General features: G+C 49.5%; 1 protein-coding gene across 1 annotated transcript in view; it reads right to left on the bottom strand.

The window, feature by feature from the left end:
* Mmd2 (monocyte to macrophage differentiation associated 2) overlaps nucleotides 1–22,099 on the bottom strand; it is a 44,225-nt gene that overhangs the window by 9,862 nt on the left and 12,264 nt on the right. Inside the window, exons 2-4 of the mRNA XM_050163252.1 lie at nucleotides 4,162–4,243; nucleotides 1,694–1,854; nucleotides 887–961 (exon numbers count right to left, since the gene is read on the bottom strand). Of these exons, the coding sequence (XP_050019209.1) occupies nucleotides 887–961; nucleotides 1,694–1,854; nucleotides 4,162–4,243 (318 nt within the window). The remainder of the gene's footprint in view (nucleotides 1–886; nucleotides 962–1,693; nucleotides 1,855–4,161; nucleotides 4,244–22,099) is intronic.

Below are 22,099 nucleotides of genomic sequence, written 5' to 3'. Positions count from 1 at the left end.
CTCCCCTGGGAACCAAGGACCTAACAGCTACACTCGCACGTACTCAGTTCCTGAACAATTACCCATATACATATGTTTTGGTTCGGTCCCCTGGGAAACGGGGTCAAAATGACCTCTTACCTCATCTGATCTGGCAACAGCTCTCCAGTCAATTATTGGTAATAGCCCTTTCGAATAAGCCAATCAGAATAGTCAAAGAACAACCCCCCCCTTGCTTCTGTGACACCTTTAAAAGTAGACTGTACCAGCTATTCGAGGTCTCTCAGCTTCCCAAATGCTGGGGGACTCTGTCATGACAGAATTAATAAAATCCTCATGCTTTTGCATCGACTGTGGTGTGTGAGATGGTCTCTGGGGGCAACTCCACCACGGTGTTTAGACGCTCCAGTCCAACGGGTGCAGAAGGATCAGGAATCCAAGGCCAGCTTCAGCTATATAGGGAGTTCAAGGCTAGCCTAGGTAACCTGAGACCATTTCTCTCTCCCTCTCTTTCTCTCCCCCATCATGAAAAAAATAATAATTAAAAAACAACCAAAAAACGCATGCATATCGGCATATATGTGCAAGTGTGTCTATAGATCTATACAGTCATTGACATCTATTTATACCTGTAAATATATGTTAATACATGCTAATGTATACATAAGCATTTGCATACACAGATGTACACACTTGCTCTTTTTTGCCTACAGCAACCCTTGAAGGATACACAAGAAGCTGGCAATAAGTGGGTATTTCTTGGCACAAGAAAAAGGACAAGTACGTTTTCTTTCCCACCTACTCCTCTGTCTGTGTGGTCACCAATTACCCACCGGAATGCAGGCAGAAATTCAAGCAGGAAAAAGGAAGCCAGCAGGGCGGGGTGGGGGTGGGTGCTGGCACTCACCAAGGAGCGTAGGAGGCCGCGATGAAGAAGTAAATGACCATCCTGTCGATCATGTGCAGGCAGTGTTCTACCATCCTAGAGCAGATAGAGAAGGTGGCAGGTCATAGCCCCTGTGTAGCAGGGAAGCATGGGAGCACCCACCTCACTGTGTGGGTGTAGGGTCCATGGGTGTACCCCTGCTCCTGGGGTTCATCTTCAGGACAGTTTCTGGTCAGCCAGCTATAACATTCTGTCTGTTCCTGTGCTCCCTCTGCCCCGCCTGGTGATTAGCTGTAGGGCATTGTTTACTCCATCTTGGGTGTGGCAATTTTCCACCCGCCTGAGGGGAATCCTTGTGCAGCTGCTAGGTAAGTAAGGATTTCCCCAAGTTGAATAAACGGCTTTCGGCTAATCTCCTTTCGAATGACCCAGGTCTCGTGTGTGTGTGTGTGTGTGTGTGTGTGTGTGTGTGTGTGTGTGTTCTTTCAATCTCCAGGCCCTGGCCAGGCCTGGTTACGGTACAGTACCAAGAGTAACACAGAATCAGGTGTTACATGTGGGGACAGCCTTGCCTTCCCCAGTGGGAGAGACTGAGAGGGAGAGTTGAGATTCCCACCCCACCCTGTAGACACCCCCCTCCAGCCTCAGTCTCTCCAGCTGTGAGGGACCAGAGCAACAGCTGTCCGGGCTGCCTGCCATTGTGGGGCATGTGGCGGGCGGGGGGGGGGGGACCTCCCGACACCCATTAATGTGAATACTGGCTCGCCTCTGACTATGCGTGTATACAGTGTCTGTCCGTGTGCCCTTCCAAGGGTTGGATGGGGGTACCTGAGATGGCTCTTCTTCCAGGAGACGGTGTGGAAAATGGTGGATACCACAAAGAGGCCACAGAGGCCTAGGCCGTAGATCCAAGCAGATATGGTCTCCCAGTCATCATCCGACAGGAAGTAGAGGTTGGAGCTGCCGAGGATGCTGGGAATGATCCAGAACTAGAGGGAGAGAAGACAGAACGGGGCCAGCCTTCTTAAAAAATAGATATATTTCCTAAATAGGCATTTAAATTTTAAGTTTGGGTATTTGTGTGGGGTGGAGGTGGGGGTTATTCACATGAGTACAGGAGTCAGTAGACGCCAGAAGAGGGCACTGAATCCCCAGGAGCTGGACCTCCAGATGATTGGGTGCTGCGAAACAGACTCAGATTCTCTGCGAGAGCAGCGAATGTTCTCAGTTGCTGAGCCATTTCCCCACATCTAAGGCCCAGCCCTTTTGTGCGTGGGGCGGGGTGGGGGAGCGTGTGATGTGGAGCACAGCAGGCTTTTTACGTGACTTAATATGGCGGCGCTGAGTTACACTTCCCTGCACATGTGTGTGAAGTCAAAGGTCAACCTCAGGCATCCTTCCTGAGGCACTGTTTACCCTGCTTGTTTGTTTGAAACATTTTAATGTGTGTGTGTGTGTGTGTGTGTGTGTGTGCGCGCGTGCGCGCGCGCATGCATGTATGAGCGCGTGCAAGAGTGCACTATTGGAGATCAGAGATAGGCAGTTCTCTTCCACCACGTAGGCCTTGGGAACTGAACTCAGGTCCCCGTGCTGTGTAGAAAGCATTTAACTGAGCCCTCTTCGCTGGCCAGGCTCAGACTTTTGAACAATGCCAGGGAGTACCAAGTCCCAAGATCTCTGCACTGACTCCCTCCTTTTCTCCAGATCATGCTCCCCAATACCAAGATGGTGCCCACCAAGCCTGTGGGCTAACAACACCACTAAAGAAGTGAAATGGGGTCCATTTTAATTTTTCAAAAATGTTAACTGATTCATAAGACATAAAAACTGTACCTATTGGAGGCTGAAGAGACAACTTAGTAGTTAAGAGCACTGGCTGTTTTTTCCAGAAGACCCAGGTTCAATTCCCAGCACCCACATAGTGGTTCACAGCTGTCTGTAACTCCAGCTCTAGGGGGTCTGATCTCATTGTCTGGCCTCTGTGGACACCATGCATGCACTCCGGGAACAGAAATACATCCGGGAAAAACACCCATAGACATAAAATTATAATTACAAACTAAAACTTGTGCATCATGGACGGGGTGAGTGACTCAATGGTAAGGCCCTTTCCATCAAGTGTGAGGACCGGAGTTCTGATCCTGAGAACCCAAATAAAGCCAGACATGGTTGTCGGGAGCCAGGCCAAAGCCAGACTTTCCTGAGGCACTGATATACGGAGACATAGTTCCCGGTCTAAAACCATGAACATACTTGGCAGAGTCAGTAATGGCCCGGGGGCCGTGTATTGGGGGAGCTGCAATTTCAGATCCTGGGAATCTAACTCTTCCCCCACGGAAAGGGCTGTTCTTATCATCCCAAGGCCACTGTGTGCTCAGTCTGGGACTACTTGAGATACCTTGTGTCTCATTTGTGCAATATTGCTTGAGCAGCTCCCTGCTGACTTTGCCCCATTGTGTGATAGGTCTCTGTTGATTCTGTCCCATTTCCTTCTGCAAATACTACGTAAGATATGGTGGTGGCGCACATCTTTAATCCCAGACCTCGAGAGGCAGAGGCAGGGGATCTCTGAGTTTGAGGACAGCCTGATCTAAGCCAGACTTGTTACACAGAGAAACTCTGCCTCGGGAGGAGAGAGAGAGAGAGAGAGAGAGAGAGAGAGAGAGAGAGAGAGAGAAAGGATCTCAGCATTCTATCTTCTTTATCTTCTCTTCCTGGTCCTCCTCCTCAACACCTCACTGTTCTAAACCCGGGTTCCTGTGGTTTGGGTCACATAGTACCACATGTCTGTATTCCTGGCATTTCTACACAATCCCAGCATTTCTACAGTCAGATGACAGAATTCCAAGAAACCCATGGGCCAGCTAGCCTGGTCTACACCTGTCCAACAGAGACCGTCTCAAAGTGGGAGGTGGGAACTGGCACCTGAAATTGTCCTCTGCTCTCCACACCTGCATCCATGGCTGTCCTGGAGCTTGCTATGTAGAGGCTGGCCTTGAACTCATAGAGATCCTCCTGACTCTGCCTCCAGAGCGCTGAGACTAAAGTGCTGAACGATTATGTCCAGCTTTCTGTGCTCTTTTAGAGAACCTGAGTTCAGCCCCAGCACCCACACTGAGCAGCTCACACTTGCCTAACTCCAGCCCTAGGGGATCTGACGCCCTCTGCTGGCCTCTGTGAGCACCTGCACTCACCTACGTATATACACAGATGATATACACAATAGATTGAGAAGAGTGCCTTCTTCACCCCTACCCGGAAGGGTCCCCATGTCAGTACCCCATAAGTCAACTCACAGCATGGGTGGCACAGTTGGCTGCATGTTCATACTCTGTGGGCTGGTACCTCTTGTGCGCTGGGACTCGGTCATTCATAAACCTGCAATGAGAGGCAGAAAGAGTTTCAGAAAGACTGGATGAGGAAGCCAGACTCCAGATTCTCACCCACGCAACTTCCCTCCTTTTCTCTCCTTCCTTCTGTCTCCTTTTCCGAGTATTCACAGTTTTTGATTACATGTATGTGTTTGTGTGGTGCTTACTTTTGTATTGGTACACACAGGCCAGTAACCAACATCGAGTGTCTGCCTCAATTGTACCCCTCCCCATTTTTTCAGACAGGGTCACTCACTGGACCCAGAGCTCACCATTTCAGAGCTGGCTGGCCGGTGAGCCTCGGCATCTGCCTATCTCAGCCACGTGCCAACTTCCCACTGCAAGTTCTGTCATTGCATGAACCTGCCTTTTACATAAGTTCCGGGATTTGAACTCAGGTCCTCATGCTTGTGCAGCAGGTGCTTTACCTAGTGATCCATCTCCTCAGCCCTAGGTAATAAACATCTTCTACTGCCAAGTGTTTCATGTCTGATCCTAAATGTGATGTTTCTTTACTGGGGATGGGGATACAACTCAGTTGGTTGAGTGCTTTCCTAGCATGTGCAAAGCTCTTAGTACCACCCCCAGCACCTCATAAACTGATGCAATCGGTTCACGTGTATAAGTCCCGCATGCGGGGGGGGGGGGTAGAGGCAGGAGGATTCCGAGTGCTGGGATTACAGATGCGCACCACGGCGCCAGGCTCTTGCGGCACTAGGGATGGAACCCAGGGCGTCACACAAACCGTGCAAGCACTCTACCAACTGAGCTGTATTCTCAGACTTAAATTTCCCTTAAGAATAAGAACTCCTGGAGCTATAGATGGGTTAGGGGTTAAGAGCTCATACCCGAATTCAGATCCCAGTACCCCACATCATGTAGTCTACAACCCCTGGAACTCCAGTTCCAGGAGATCTGATGCCCTCTTAGCCTCTTTGGCCTCTTTGGATACCTGCGGTACACACACTACACACACACACACACACACACACACACACTAATAAACATTGTGTGCTGCATGCCTTTAATCCCAGCTCTTAAGAGTAAGAAGTAGGTAAATCTCTGTGACTTCAGGGCCAGCCTGGTCTACACAGGGTGTCCCAGGTCAGCCAGGGCTACATATTGAGACCCAGTCTCATAAATAAACAAACCTTTTAAAATAACAAACATTTCTTGTGTGTTGGTGTGTGAAATCTTCAAAATGTCTTTGCCTCACCTTAGTCTCACACAGCACAGTTGGGAGCAGAGAAGTGACATGACCCGGTGGCAAAAACTTGGTCCAGCCCAGCTGGCTTCTGAGCCTGGCTCTACCGTGGTGTGAGAGTGGGGGGCACTTCATTTAGCCTGGATGACACCTGCGAGTCAGTGGGGCCAGGAAGAGGTGTCCCCGATCTGCAGATAGAAACACCTGTGCACGCCTGGCTCTCCGCCCAAAAAACAGAAGCAGCAGGCTATGCAGTGTTCTCTGCACTCGGGTTCTCAAGTTTCCCCTGGAGCTCTGCCCAGCATCGTCCACCAGGGGGAGGCAGATGCCACCCAAAGACATCAAGATCATTTCCCCCAAGATCCCAGTTACACAGGCTGAGGAAATGCTCAGGGCGGAAATGTGTTTGCTGAGTTCGAATCCCAAGCACTCACGTAAAAAGGCTGGGTGTGGTTGTAACTCCTATAACGCCCGCACTGGGGCAGAGGGGGAGACAGAAAGACAGATCCTGACATCTCGCTGGCCATTACATACACCGTTATATACACCCTGTCTCGAGGTAACAAAGTAGAGACCGACAGAGAAAACTACCCAGGATCCTCCTTTGGGGTCCCCATGCATGTTCACACACACATGACCTCAATGACAACTATGCATTCCCCCCAAATGGAGAGCTCAGAACAAAGACCTCTGGGCATCATGAGTCTTTGAGGTGTCCTGAGTACCTGCTAGATCAAAGTCAGGTCCCTGGAACATTGATTTTGTATCTTCTGTATGCTGGCAATCTCCCGATACAGGAGATGGAGATTTGTGGGGCGCCCTCTCTACGCTGTCTCCATGTCAGGGACCATTTATTGAGCATTTTTGTATACTGGATTCATGCTGGTAAATACGCTGGAGCTTTCAATGAGGGACTTTCTGTGAGCCTGGTCTCTGCTACCATAGTCCACAGAGCATTCATTGGCTGCCTTCTGTAGGCTAGCTTCTGGAATGCTGGTGTGGCAAGTCAGGGACGAAGGCTGAGGGAGGTTGCCGGTTCTGGTGCTCCCGTGTCTGATTTATGACAACACCTCGATGACTCCAGACACCATGTCGGTTCCCGTGACCCGCTGCTCTGATCACCGTTCTTCCATAGCATCCCCCCCCCCCACTACACAGTCCTGCTCACGCAATCCCACTGTCACATGGACAGGGCAGCACCGAGCTCAGCAGACAGGTGAGAAAACTATGATGCCAGGCTGAAAGTCCCAGGGCTTCTGGGCCGTAACAACCAACGCCCAGTGTTTCCCATGCCAGGATCTGGGTGCCTTGGCAGGGGCAGATTGCAAGCCAGACAGGCGGGGGCTGGACTTCCAAAGGACTTGAGTTCAATTCCTAGTACCCATGTGACAGCTCATAGCTGTCTATAATTCCAGATCCAGGGGATCTGAGACATACACATGCAGACAAAACACTCATACACGTAAAAAATTAAATTCAGAAGAAAAAAAGAAAACCAGACATGCATCCAATGCTGATGGTGCAGGTCTATTATAATCCAAGCTACTTAGGAAGCTGAGATAGGAGGGTCACAAGTTTGAGAGCTGCTGGTGACATAAAGTGAGGCCGAGGTTAGCTCTGGGCAACTTAGTGGGGTCCTGACTAAAAGCACAAACAGGATTGGAAATGTGGTTCAGTGGTAGAGCTGCTATCTAGAATCCCCCAGGGAGGGGCTGGGGTGTGGCTCAGTGGTAGAGCCTCTGCCTAGAATCCCCAGTGAGGGTCTTCTGTGTGGCTCAGTGGTAGAGCACCTGCCTAGAATACCCCAGAGAGGGGTATAAGGGTAGGAGCATGGCTCAGCATATGCAAGACCCTAGGTTCAAGCCCTAATACCACCAATAAATTTTTTCAGAGGGCCAAAAACAATATAGAAAAGGATGTCATATAAGACAGCTGCAGGGAAGCCATGGCCTCCTGTCACAGAGGCCGAGATGGGAATAACACGTCTCCAAGTCACCAAAAGGTCCCAGACCTAGAAGAGGAGACCTTAGAACTAGAAAGAACAAACCTGCCCACACCTCAATCCTGGAAGTCAGCGCTCCAAGAACTGTGCAAGAATAACTGTGTGCCCAAGACCTGAGCGTCAGCTACTCCATTCTTGCAGACAGAGGACGCCGGCCCCTGCTGCAGAAGGTGCATTCATTAGCTCTGTCAAAACCCCCAAGAAGCAGTGACAATTGACGCTGCCACCAGCTGGTCTGAAGGTGGGTAGACAGCTGATTGATAGAGACCCACAGGTGGGCAAGCTTATCACCCTCTGCGGGGAAGAGGTCCTGCACCTGTCACCAGGAGCCACCCTATCCTCTCCTTCGCCTTTAACTCCAGGCAAGCCATCCATGATGCCGGCCATGCTGGTCCAGGGTGATGTCACGGTTGCCGTGGCGACCTGGGGCAGGCCATTATTTATTTATTTCTGTCTTCTACAAAACTCCCCTTGTCTCTCCTGCAGGCTGCAGCTACTGAATGGAGGGTGATGAAGGGGGGAAAGGCTTGAAGGTGGGGGGAGCATGGCTTGGCGAAAGTCCAGGAAGCCATTCCCACCACCCCACAGACCCATGGACTGTTCTCTTAACTCCTTGTGTCCCAGTGTTTTTCTTCAAAAAACCCTAGACGGGCATTTTAAAGGGCAACAAATTCACTCTTTGGGTTTTCATTTGTATACATAAAAATGTCTCCCTATTCTGTAACATGGTTTTGGGGGTTTGAAAAGATTGTTTTGATCGTGGAGTCACCATCACACGAAAATAATGCAGCTGCATATAACAACGCATGCCTGTAACCCCAGGTCAGGATCAGGACAGCCTGAGCTACACAGTGAATTTGTGGCTAACCTGAGCTACGTGAGACCCGGTTTCAGAAAAGCAATGGCTGAGTCAGTACAAAGCGCTCTTAGGTGGAAGAGAGCTGTGCTTGGAATAGCAAACAGTCTATGCAAATGAGCCAGAGAGGAATTGTGCCTGCCAAAGAAAAATGCACTGTGCTGAAGGAAACCTTAGGGCTGAGGATGCAGCTCCGTGATACTGCACTTGCCTGGAACCCCCAGTGAGGGGATGCGGGTGGGGTCAGAATAGAGCACCTGCCTGGAACCCCCAGTGAGGGGGTGACGATGGGGTCAACAATAGAGCACCTGCCTGGAAACCCACTCCCCCCACCCTCATTCCCCCACCCCACCCCCTGCCCAGTGAGGTTCTGGAGGTGTGGTTTGGCAGGAGACCACATGCCTAGTATGTACCAGGCCCTGGTTTCTATCCCCAACAGTGAAAAAACCATCCTTGTTAAAGATCATTTTGGTCATTCCTCAACTGTTTTTTCTTTTACCCCATGCACAGTCTTTAAGCCAGGTTTTAACATTCATTATAACGCAATCGAGCTTCACCTGTGTTGTTATATACTCTTTCCTTATTTTTAGAGAGAGAGAGAGAGACTTGGAATCAAGATGCCTGTGTGAAGGTCAGCAAACAACAGAGTTGGTTCTCCTCTTCCATCTTGCGGGTGCCAGGGCTCAAACTCAGGCAGCCATGCTCAATAAGCTCCTTTCACTGCCAGGTTGTTCCATTGGCTCAACATGCTGCGGTGGCTTTGTTAGGGGGTGCTTTTTTTTATTCACATGTATGGAGAAGTTGATCTCACTCCCACTTTGAATGTGGATGCTGAGAACTGGACGTCAGTCCACAGTTGTCACTGGATCTGCCAACTGAGCCATCTCCGCAGCCCTGTTCCTTTTTATTTCTGTGTAATTCCTTTATTTTTTTCAGTGCTGGAGCAGGACCCCAAGGCCTTGTGTGTGCCAGGCACCATGATTAGTGGGTAGCTGACGAACTGATAGAATCACCCGAGAGTCGGGCCTCCAGCAATACTTGTGGGCATCATCTTGACTTTATTAACTGGGGGGGGGGGGGAAACCTGCCCAATGTGGGTGGTACCCAATCCCTGGATGGGATCCTAGACTGGATAAATGGAGAAAGAGGCTATGCCTTTACTCCCAACCCTCCTGTAGGCAGAGACAGGCACTTCCCTGGGAGTTGGGGGCTAGCCTAAGCTACACAGAGAATTTCAGCTCAGTTAGATACAGTGAGAACCTGTCTCGAAAGTGGGGTGGGGCTAAGTAAGCAGCAGCAAACATTGTTTCTCTCCATTGTCCTGATCGTGGGTACAGCTGACCAGCTGCCTCAAGCCCTGGTGCCTTGACTTGCATGCCATGATGGGGAGGGCCCTGAACTTGAGCTGGAATAAATCCTTCCTCCCTTATGCTGTCCTTGTCGGGATGCTTAGTCACAGCAACAGGAAAAGAAGCCAGGACACCAGGCAAGTGCTCCTGCCTTCCTCCCCAGCCCCCTTCCTTTTCAGTGGTGTGTGTGTGTGTGTGTGTGTGTGTGTGTGTGTGAGAGAGAGAGAGAGAGAGAGAGAGAGAGAGAGAGAGAGAGAGAACACGTGTGTGCTGAGTGCCCGTAGGCGCCAGAGATTGACACTGGGTGTTTTCCTCAACCTCTTCACCTTCTCCTCTGAGCTCTCAGGGTCTCTCACTGAACCTGAAGCTCCCGGATTTGGCTTCGGTGTTACCAGTGAGCTCCAGGATCTACCAGTCTTGGCCTCCCCAGGACTGGGCTTACAAACATACACTGCCATGCCCAGCAGTGTTGGGGATCTGAATGCAGGGTCCTTGTGTTTGTGCAGCAGACACTTGACCTCCCAAGTCACTCTCCACCCCAGCCCCAGAGTTCTGATGTTAACAGACAAACTATATCAGAAATAGCTGCTTCAGAACCAAACTGACCATCAAAGCAGCAAGCTGAGTGCACTAGTCCCAGCACTAGGCAGGCAGAGGCAGCAAACTTAGGAGTTCAAGGCCAACCTGGGCTACACAACAAGGACCTTGTTTGAAACTAACAAACCAAGAAAGATAGCTAGAAATTTCCAGCACTCTTAGCAGGCCCATGATAAAGTAAAGGCGGAGGCTGAGCCCTTTTCTCCCATCTCTGGAGAACAGACTTCCCATTCTGTGGGCAGCCTTGAAGCCCCGATGGCCATGTGGCTACAGCCCCTTGGCAGACTCCCAAACTGAGCCAGAATCCAAGGCCAGACACTGGCAGCTGAGTACAGAATGCTGAAGGCCCTTCCTGGCCAGCCAGTCTAGCAGACTCGGTGAGCTCCTGGTTCAATGTGAGACAATCAGAAAAGTGAGATGGAGGCCCCTGAGGAAGACACCTGCAGTCACTCTCTGTCAGCTCACGGTCACATGTACAGTCCACTGCATGCACACAGGTGAGTGTATACACGAGAGGGGCCGGGGAGATGGCTTGGCGAGAAAAGACACTCGCTGTAAGGGTTAAAAAAACAGGCAGTGGTGGTGCATGCCTTTAATCCCAGCACTTAGTAGGCAGTGGCAGATGGATCTTTGTGAGTTTGAGGCCAGCCTGGTCTATAGAGCTAGTTCCAGGACAAGCGCCAAAGTCACAGAGAAACCCTGTCTCAGAAAACCAAANGTGAGAGACAGAGACATAGATAGGCATGCCATGCAGAGTGAGGTTGGATATTTATTTAGTGGGTTATGGAAGGGGAAGGAAGAAGGGGAGACGAGCAGAAAGAAGAGAGGAGAGAGAGAGAGAGAGAGAGAGAGAGAGAGAGAGAGAGAGAGAGAGAGAGGGAACTGTGCCTGGCAGGGGTGCACATGTTGCATAGCTCATGTGGGAAGACAGCTGGCAACAGGTGATGATGTAACTGCTTCCGCAGCAGAGGCAGGCTGCTGCCGCAGGGATGACTAGCAGCTTCCGCAGCAGAGGCAGGCTGCTGCCAAAGCGCAAACAAACATTTGCTACCAAACCTGATGATTTGAGCTGATTCCTGGGTCCCACATGGTAGATGCAGAGAACCAACTTCCACAAGGGGTCCTCTAACTGCCACACAGGTTCCATGGCAGGTGTGTACCCCCACATACAAATACAATAAATAAAATAAAAAGAAAGGGAGCTATGGACTGTCATAGTCTATAGCTCAGGGGAACCTAAAAACACTATGCTAGGACAGCAGGCACACTCCACTGAGTACTTCCTAGCATGCACAAGGTCCTGAGTTTAATCTCCAGCTCTCCCCCAAAAAGCTACGCTAAATGAAAGAAACCTACTCAAAAGGCCACATAGAAAATGGAATACACAAATACACATTTGTATCACAGTAGCCAGATCTGCAATGACAGCTTGATCTTAAGAATTATTTGAAGGGAGGAGGGACATGGTGAGTAACCAGGTATTAGGTCCCAGGATTGAACAAAAGTTTGGTTTGGGGAGTGAGAAGAGTGTTTTGGGCATATGGGAGAAAGTAGGTTGGCATTTTTTTTTTGCTTTTTCGAGACAGGGTTTCTCTGTGGTTTGGGGGCCTGTCCTGGAACTAGCTCTTGTAGACCAGGCTGGTCTCGAACTCACAGAGATTCGCCTGCCTCTGCCTCCCAAGTGCTGAGATTAAAGGCGTGCACCACCACCGCCTGGTTCTAGGTTGGCATATTTAAAGGTGAAGTGTCAAGGTGTAGGCAAAGTCAGAGCAATATATTACAGCAGGGCAAGGATTGTTGCAAAACAGTACAAAACAGTACATCTGAGAAACCTATGGGAATGGCCCCTACTGACGGTGGGCAATTTGTAATTCTTCTATGCACAGAGACTTCCCAAACTATCCAGGACTCCATCTCTCCATCACCAAGCAGATCGTATCTTTAAGACCGAGCAAACAGTATGCCTCAACTGCTTCTTTAAAGAAAAAAATCATTACATTCGTGTGTGTGTGCATGTGTAGATAGCCTCCATCACTGGTTCTCGCCTTCCACATTGCTTGAGGCAGGTTCTCTTCATTGTTTGAGACGGTGTTAGCCATGGTAGCTGGCCTGGAGGCTTCCAGGGATTCTCTGGTCCTCCCATATTGTCACAGAAGCACCAAGATTACATATACACACTAGTGTATCCAACCCTACCTGGATTGAGGCTCTCTGACCTCAGATTCTTGTGCTACCACATCAACCCCTTTGTCCTCTGGCCATCTCCCAGACTCCACTTGTTTATGAGACAGGTTCTCTCATTATCGTGAAACTCTTCTAGTAGTCTAGGCTGGCTGACTAGGGAGCCCCAGAATTCTCCGCCTCCCCAATACTGGAATTATAGCACACACACTCTGAACCTGGCTTCAGGTGCCGGAACTCAGGTCCCCGTGCTTGCACAGCTAGCACGTTACAAGATGACAAACTCCCCAGTCCCAACCGTGGAGGTAACGTCTTTACAGACACATTTGAGAAGTCGATTCATCAAGGTAAGGACAAGTGAAACCACAACCTAAATGTTTTGCTTTTAAATAGGATAGCACTACATAGCCCAGGCTCCTGCTTCTACCTCCCCAGTGCTAGGATGACAGATGTATTCCACCATGCCTGGTAGTCACACAGTCTTTAAGTGGCAAGGCCACTTTGCTGACCTGGAAAAGCAGGAACTATGAGGGAAAGCCAGCCAGACCTCACTGCCAGCTACACTGAGAAAAGACGAGCTGCAAAGAGGACGAGAGATACACTGGCTTTTAGAGATAGCCCAGGCTGGCCTTGAAATAACAGCAATCCTCGCATCTGCTGCCCAAGATGGGATGCAGGGCACGTGCTATCCACACGGGGCTAACGCAACGCTAGACATGGATGCCTGGGCTTTTGACATGTTAAGTAAGCACTCTACCAACTAAGCCACACCCCAGCCCTATTGATTGATTGATTCATTGGTTAGTTGATAGTGATTGATGGTGGTACTTCGGGTAGACCCTCACGCTAACTACCTCAGAGCCACATCCATGGCACTTTAATGAGATTTAAAAATAGACGCTAGCTGTGCAGTGATGGTGCACGCTTCTAACCCCAGCACTCGGAAAGAAGAGGCAGAGGGATCTCTGTGAGTTCGAGGCCAGCCTGGTCTATATAGTGAGTTCCAGGACAGCCAGAGCTGTTACTCAGAGAAATCCTATCTCAAAAAACCAAGAAGAAAAAAGAGAAAAAGAAAAAAATCTAATGAGCCAGACACATTTTAATTACTAAAATACAGGTTTTAAATCAGTGCTCAAGACCCGATAGAAAAAATATACACATGTTGGAAGGGGTGGGGTGGCTAAAAGTCAGAAAGATAAAGGAGCTTGAAGCCAAGCCTGATGACCTGAGTTCAATTCCCCAAGACCCACATAGTAGAAGGGAAGAACAGGCCCCCAAAAGTTGTCCTTTGACCTCCATTTTGTTATCAGTATGAGCTCCATTGCTCTGAAAGAAAATGTCTCACTTCCAGTGGCAGTGTTTTACACACACACATACACACACACACACACACACACACACCACGAAGGGGATATAAATAACTTTAAAAAACAAAGGCCCAGTCTGTTTTCTTTTCTGCTGGGTGGGCTCAGCGCTGGCTAAAATCACTGTCAGAAACCCCCTGGATGCCCATTCACAGAAGCAGGGGAGTAAAAGATGGGAACTCCACACGGGGACCTGCCAGACCACATCTGGAAGGAATCAGGGCTGGACATAGAAATACGATGAGCAGTGGGCGAGGCGGAGTGGCCTGCGTACCACCCCGGTGTGTTCCCATTAATTTTAACAGTGGAAGATTGGCATCCGCAGACAAAAATGGGAGCCTGACCAAGCCGAATGGGGTCACAACTGATGGAGAGAGGAGGCTGAGGGGGACTGGGAGACCCCGCCTCGGCTTCCATAGGCTCTCTCTCTCTCTAGCCTGTCACTAGGGTGTGGAGGTGCCTGAGAGAAGGAGAAAGTTGCTCCAGTCGTTGCCCCTCCCCCGCTGGGCTGGTGCCTGCCAGTGGCGACCCTGAGTCCCTTGGACAAGAGACTAAAGAGGTTTGCCCAGACTCCTGGACAAAGGGAGTTCTGTCTGTCGGTCCCACAGAGGCCAAGGACAGCCAGGAACAAGTGGGGCCCTGGGAGGCAGTGCTCCCTCTCTTTAGAGCCCCAGGCAGTTTCTTTGTGTCCATTCATATATATTCAGGGCTCCTCCCACAAGGCTCACAGTGCCCTGGCTCGGTCTCTGGGAAACAGACCTTGGGCTTGTGCCACCTGAGACTCCTCATGGCATCAAAATGGCCAGGCAAGCCAGGCCTAGGGCTGCAGGCCTGTCACCCCCCGACTACTTGGGAGGCTGAGGCAGAAGGATAGCAAGTTCCAGGCCTGCCTGAGCTGCAGAGGGAGTTCAAGATCAGCTTGGAGAACGTAATGAGACCCTGTCTAAAAATAAAAAGTAAAAAGGGTAGGGGGTGTGGCTCAGTGGTAGAGCCCCTGCCTAGAATCCCCCAGTGAGGGGCTGGAGCGTGGCTCAGTGGTAGAGCACCTGCCTAGAATCCCCCAGTGAGGGGCTGGGGCGTGGCTCTGTGGTAGAGAACTTGCCTAGAATCCCCCAGTGAGGGGCTGGAGGCATAAATTAGCAGTGGGTACTTGTCTAGCGTGCAGCAGGCCCTGAGTTCACACTCCAGTACTAGGTGTGGGAATCCCCCTGCTGAACTCCTTCAGGAACATGTCACAGACAGTTTCTCCACTGGGAGGATAATCTGGCTCTATCATTCTACAGACGGAAAGACAGAGGTACACACAGGACAGTACGTTCACTCTCCCCCCACCCCACTAGCAATCAGCAAGCAGTGTGCCCTACCACCAATATAGCTCTGCTGATTTAATGGTACACCCAGTGGAGTTTCGCTTAGCGGAAGGCTTAGGTCCTGCTCCCTAGCCTGTACACACCAGCAGCCTCACCCACAGCTCCAAAGAGAGGGTCCATCCCAGTTGGCCTTTGTACTCTGCTCTGAAGACTCCAAGTCCAGCTCCCTGCAGAGTTCAGTTCGGCAAAGGAAAACCCTGACACCACGCCACAGCACAGATTCGCAAACCACAGCTCCAAGCTATCGTGTCGGCCTGAGATGCACATGAGAGGTTTACAAGATGTGTACACAAAAGGCCAGGGATGAGGCTAGGTGGGTAGTGCTCGCCAAACACGCTTGAGGGTCACAATTGGAGCCCACCACAACTACATAAAACTAGGCATGGTGGTGCAAGCCTGTAACCCTAACACTAAGGAGGTAAAGGCAGAAGGATCGGGAGTTCAAGGTTATCCTCAGCTATGTAGCTAGTTTGAGGCTGGTTGGGATAGGTGAGATCTTGTCTAGAAGGAAGGAAGAAGGAAGGGTGAGAGGGAGGGAAGGAGAGAGGAAGGGAGAAAGGGAGGGAGGGGGGTTAGTTAACACAACATGCAATGGCACATGCCTGTGATCGCAGCACTCGAGAGGCTGATGCAGGAAGATCACTAGTTTGAGGCCAGCCTAAACTACGTAGTGAGACCCTGTGTCAAATAACAAAAATACAGAGCCAGTAACATGGCTCAGTGGGTAACAGAACTTCCCTCCAAACCTAACTTCTTTAATTCAATCCTGGGACCAACATGGTGGAAGGCAAGCGCCAACTCTGGACAGTTATCCTCTGACCGCTACACGTATGTGCTGCACCCCTACACACACACACACACACACACACACACACACACATACACACAAATACAGTTTTTTTTTTTCTGATACATGGAACAGCCTGTTTTCAGTCCAATTTCACCCCCACACACACACAGAATCCAGGCATTGGCTCTCAAGTAAGGTAGCCACAAATAGATTCCCTGGGAGACTCACACATTCTGGAGCAAATTGTGTTCTCTCTCTCTCTCTCTCTCTCTCTCTCTCTCTCTCTCTCTCTCTCTCTCTCCCTCCCTCCCTCCCTCCCTCCCTCCCTCCCTCCCGGGGGTTCACAGAGCTGTAGCATCCCTACATCTAAGGATATCCATGCTCCAAATGCATTTGAATCGATTTGTTTCCCTCTGAGATCTTTCTTCGTAATACAGTCTTGGCTTTTTCTTGGATCCAACCACTTTGAAATACTCATTGAAAAATAAGGGAAGTAACAGCTAGGGAAGCAGGCAGGGTCCTCTTTATTAAGAGAAACTACTGGAAGGGGTAATCAGGAAACTGCAGCACCCTAATGACTGACAGAATCGATTCTGATCTTGATAACTAATGGCCAGAGGGACCAGTGGATGTGAGGTTGCTAGGCAACAGGATACTCAAAAAGAGCTGACCATTATCTCCAACGATCAATGTAACGTAGTTGGAAGCATCGACGTCTTGTCTCCTGTTGAGCTGTGCATGAAATGCATCATGCACTCCACTTCTCTTTTCAAAAATGTCAATTGTGAATATCATTAAGCCCCGGGTGGTACATCTGCGCTGCTATGGAGCCACCAGCCACGTAGTTAATTAAATATGAATTCATTAAAAGTAAGAAGTTGGGTGTCAGGATGCCCGCCTATAATCTTACCACTCTGGAGACCAAGAAGTATCAGCAGCCATTCTCAGCTAAATAGTGTTTGAGACCAGCCTGGGCTACATAACAAAGAAGAAACCCAGGCATGCTGGTAGCTCTAGGTTAAGGCCAGCCTCAACTGGTAAACCCAGACTTCAGAAGATCAGAAGACCAGGCAGGCAGATGATAGATAGATAGATAGATAGATAGATAGATAGATAGATAGATAGACAGACAGATAGATAAATAGCTGGATATAGTAGCACATACCTATAATCCCAGAACTCCAGAAATGAAGGCAGGAGAAACAGAGTCAAGATCAGCCTGAACTACATTGAGAGTTCAAAACCAACCAGGGCCTCATGAATCTCTGTCTGAAAAAGATGGACTAGAAAGATGGCCCAGATGGTAAGTGCTTGTCACACAAGCATGAATATCTGAGTTTGAATCTCCTAACACCCATGAAAAAACTGAGTGAGGCAGGGTGTATCTGTAACCCTAGCTCGGTTGGGGGAAAGGGGCATAGAGACAGTCAGTCCAGTCCAATTAGTGAGCTCCAAGTTCAGTGAGAGACCCTGCCTCAAAAATAAGGTAGAGCGTAACCGAGGAAGACACAAAACACTGACCTCAGGCTAGTGCACACTCATGCACATGAGAGAGAGAGAGAGAGAGAGAGAGAGAGAGAGAGAGAGAGAGAGAGAAGCCTTGTTGGAATCCAGAGAAACAACCCTATTATTCCAAAATTCCAAATGAGGAGACCTCTTACAAAGCAACTGAATGCTGCCCAAATATCCTGCAGGGAGGGGCATTGAGGAAGAGTTCTGAGCAAACAGAGGCCATCGGGATATCAATGCCTGCTCATAGACCAGATCCTGGATCCAACCAACCCTCCTGGAAGAGACAGCTGGCAGGATGGGCTTTGAGTCAAACTGTAAAATCTGGTGAGCCCCAGTATCGTGAGCCTAGTGCTCACGCTCCCTTATCAGATTCATACGGTACAAGCTGGATAAGACTACATCAGGAGGAAGGGTTCTGAGACAATGAAGTCAGAAGTGCGAGCCTCATCAGTGGAATTCATGCTCTCCTCAGAGGATACCAGTTTTCTCCAGCCTTGGCACTATGTGAGGGCACAAGAACTATTTGGACATAAGAAATCTGGGAAACACAGACCATGCTGGGAATCTGATCTCAAATTCAAAGTTCCTGGCACTTGGAGGCAATTTCCGACTGATTCGGATTGTGGCTGATTTTCACTTTGGTGTTTGAGACAGGGTCCAACATAGCCCAAATTGGTTTTGAATCTACATAGCCAAGGATGACCTTGAACATCTGATCCACCTCATGATACAAACTCCGGGTCACATCCCGAGTGCTGATGTTACAAGCGTGTGACACCATCTATGACCTCAATTTCTGTGGTAAAACTTGGTCCTCAAGCAAACAGCCACTACCCTCGTCAGATGAGCTGTGCCCGCTACACCAGTCCACCATGATTGGCATCCCCTCATCCACGGATCATCGGACACTCACCTGAGCTTCCAGCTGCTCCTCGTTGTCATTCGGATGCCATTCTTTCCTAATTACAAGTGGCTCTGTGTCCTAGAGCTGCTGGGGTACACCTGCTGGGAGGTTAACTGAAGGGACTCTATCTGTACAGGCAAGGAAAAGCCACCATCCATGCTGGCAAAGATTGTCTGATGTGGGCGCTGTGGGGTACCCCACATTCCTGTAAGCAACCTTAGCCATGTACTGTAAGCAAGCCCAATAAACTCATAGCTTTCTCCAGAGAGAACCCATGGATTCAGACTTTGGCTTGTCACTGGGACCTTACGAGGAGGGGTGGGCACTACTCCCATTTCCCCAGGGAAGAAATTCTAGAAACAGATGTTCATTAGTTGTTCAGTCTTTGGCATTTTGGAATAGCTGCCCAAACAGCCTGAGACAATTTAAAGATAATATTGCATTATACGAACTCCGTTATGAATTGAATATGATTTGTCCCCACAAACTCATGTGTTGAATGTGTTGTCTCCAGATGGCCTGCTATTCTGAGAGATGATGGACAGTTCTGGAGGTGGGATATATCTGGGGAAAAGTAGGTCACTGGGAGTGGGTCCTTCAGAGGATATTATTCCTGGTCACTTCCTGTCTCTACTTCCTGTGACCAGCTCTCCTCCACATGCTCCAACCACCATGATATCCTGTCCAAACACATGAGGCCAGTGACCTGTCTCAGAAAACAAAAAGTCAAGACCACCTGGCTTAAAAGTGAGTTCAAGGGCTGGAGAGATGGCTCAGAGGTTAAGAGCACTGATTGTTCTTCCAGAGGTCCTGAGTTCAATTCCCAGCAACCACATGGTGGCTCACAGCCATCTGTAATGAGATCTGGTGCCCTCTTCTGGCCAACAAGCATACAGACAGACAGAACATTGTAAACATAATAAATAAATATTTTTAAAAAAAAGTGAGTTCAAGACAACTTGGGCTACAGTCATGTCTTCAAAAGATAAAAACAAGGCTGGGTGGTGGAGACACACATTTAATCCCAGCACTCGGGAGGCAGAGGCAGGCAGATTTCTGTGAGTTCGAGGCTAGCCTAGTCTACAAATCAAGTTCCAGGACAGCCAGGGCTACACAGAGAAACCTCTCCCAAAAATCAATCAGTCAATCAATCAATCAATAAAATGGGGTTGGCTTGCTCAATGGTTAAGATTGTGTTTGGGTCTCAGCACCCATATCAGGTGGTCCACAACCATCTGTAACTCCAGCTCCAGGGCTTCTCATACCTCTGACCTTCATAAGCACCAGCACCCACATATACTACCCACACATGAACATACACAAACATATGCATAACTTAAAAATGCTTTTAAAAAGAGGGCTGGGAGATGGATTGGTGAAGTGCTTGCCTTTCAAACACAGGGCCCTGAGTTCAGTTCTCTGGACCTATGTAAAGAAAAGCCAAGGGTGGTGGTGTACACCTATGTCCTCGGCGTCAAAGAGGTGAGAACAGGCAGACCCTTGGGGCTCGCTGGCCAGCCAGCCTGGTCTGTGTGGCATGTTCTGAGACAGTGAGAGAGTCTGTTACAAAATAAAGGTGAGGAATGACATCACAAGTTCACCTCTGACCTCCACATACATGTATACACCCATACACACACACACACACCACACATACATGTAAACACACACACACTGCATACATATACATATCCATGCACACACATCCACACACCTCTGCCCTCCATATATGTGTACACATACACACACACACACACACAGACACAGAAAAGGGAGAAGGGAGAACGACTAGGCACGGTGGTGTAGGTCATCACAGCTTTCCAGAAGCTGAAGCAGGAGGATCATGAAGTTGAGGCCGGCCTGGTGAGTTGAAAGCCAGCTTGAGCTACAAGGTGATTTTGAGTTACATAACGAGACCCTATCTTGGAAACAGAGAGGACAGGAAGGAGGGAGGTGAGGGCACACTATGACCAGTGCTGAAATGACAGCTCCACTAGCATGTCCAGCGGTCCTCTAAACTGGTCTGCCACTAGTTGGCACCTACTGTATACTACTTCTACCTTTCCTCACCTCTCCCTGTAGCCCATGAAGACATCACAGTTCATGCTCTACCACACCCACCCCTCCCTGCACCCACCCCACGCCACTTCTCAGCTCTGTTAGCCAAACATAAACGCTCATGCGAACTGTGGGAGGGCAGGAAATTGTCTTGGCCCTGGAGCCCAGCAGCCAGGACAGAGCCTGACCGTCACAGGCATGGACAAGTGATCGTTTTGTTCTGTGTTGGTTTGGGTTGTTGGCCCAAGCCCAGACTGGTCTGACACACACTACTTTCCCACCTCCACTTCTGAGATTGCTGAGATTACAACTGTGCCAGGCACACTCAGCCATTGCTCATGTCATGAACACATGAGGTACAGAGGTGACTCATGCCTGAAGTGCCAGCTCTCAGGAGACAGAGGCAGGAGGATGGCTGTGAGTGAAGGAGAGCCTGGGACAAATATTGAGTTCTAGGCAAGCATGGGCTACAGTGTAAGACCCCATCTCAACAATGACAAAAGAGGGCTGGAGAGATGGCTCAGTGGTTAAGAGTACTTAGTGCTCTTCCAGAGGTCCCGAGTTCCATTCCCAACACCCAGATTGAACGACTCATGGCTGCCTGTAACTCTAGCCCCAAGGGATCCAACAGCCTTCCAGCTTCTGCAGATATTGCATTCATGTGGACACACACACACATAATTTTAAAAATAAATCTTAACCGGCCTTGGTGGTGAGCACCTTTGCTCTCAGCACAGCAGCAGAGGCAAGTGGATCTCCCTAAGTTTGAAGACAGCCTGGTCTATGTGGTAAGTTCCAGAACAGTCAGAGCTACATAATGAGACCCTTGTCTCAAAATTAAATAAATAAGCAAGTAAATAAATAAATATTTTAAAATTTAGATTTATAATTGGTAAACCTAATTGTTCACAAAGAAAATGGTGAATGGTGTGTGTGTGTGAGAGAGAGAGAGTTACTGTGTGTGGGTGCACTTGAGTATGCAGACACACGTGTGATGACAGATGTGAATCCTCAGTCTTGCTTCTCAGGAAAATGGTGAATGGTGTGTGTGTGTGTGTGTGTGTGTGTGTGTGTGTTACTGTGTGTGAGTTACCATGTGTGGATGCACTTAAGTGTGAAGACACACGTGTGTATGCCAGATGTGAATCCTCGGTCTTGCTTCTCAGGAGCTGTCCATCTTGTTTTTTGAGCCAGGACCTCCCACTGACTGGGGTCCACCTGAGTAGGCTAGCTGGCTAGCCAGGGAACTCCAGGGATCCCTTGCCTCCACCTCGCCAACTCGAGTTATAAACACCGCCATGTCCAGATTTGTATGTGGGCACTACAGACTAAACTCAGTCCCTCAAGCTATCGTGGTAAGCACTTCACCAACTTTTCGGCTTAGTTTTTGTGCACTTGACAGAAGCTAGAGACACTTGGGAAGAGGGGATGAGGAACTGCTCCTGCCAGATTGGAAGGTGGCCTTGTCTCTGAGGCATTTTCTTAATGCAAGTTGATGGAAGAGGATCAGTGTGGGCGGAGCCACCCCTTTGCCGAGTGAAGAATGGACTGCGTAGGGAAGCTGACTGTGAGCCAGTAAGCACTGTCTCTGTGGCTGTCTCTGCTTTGGGTTCTTCAATGGTGTAAGCTGTCCAAATGTGTGGTGTGTGCATGTGTCCATGTTCATTTATGGGTGC

Source organism: Alexandromys fortis, unplaced genomic scaffold (genome assembly GCF_014885135.2).
Source record: "Alexandromys fortis isolate MF-2015 unplaced genomic scaffold, M_Fortis_MF-2015_v1.1 scaffold_144, whole genome shotgun sequence".
In the NCBI taxonomy this organism is placed as follows: Eukaryota; Metazoa; Chordata; class Mammalia; order Rodentia; family Cricetidae; genus Alexandromys; species Alexandromys fortis.
Note: the sequence above shows the minus strand (reverse complement) of the source record. Positions and strands in the feature narration are given on the sequence as shown.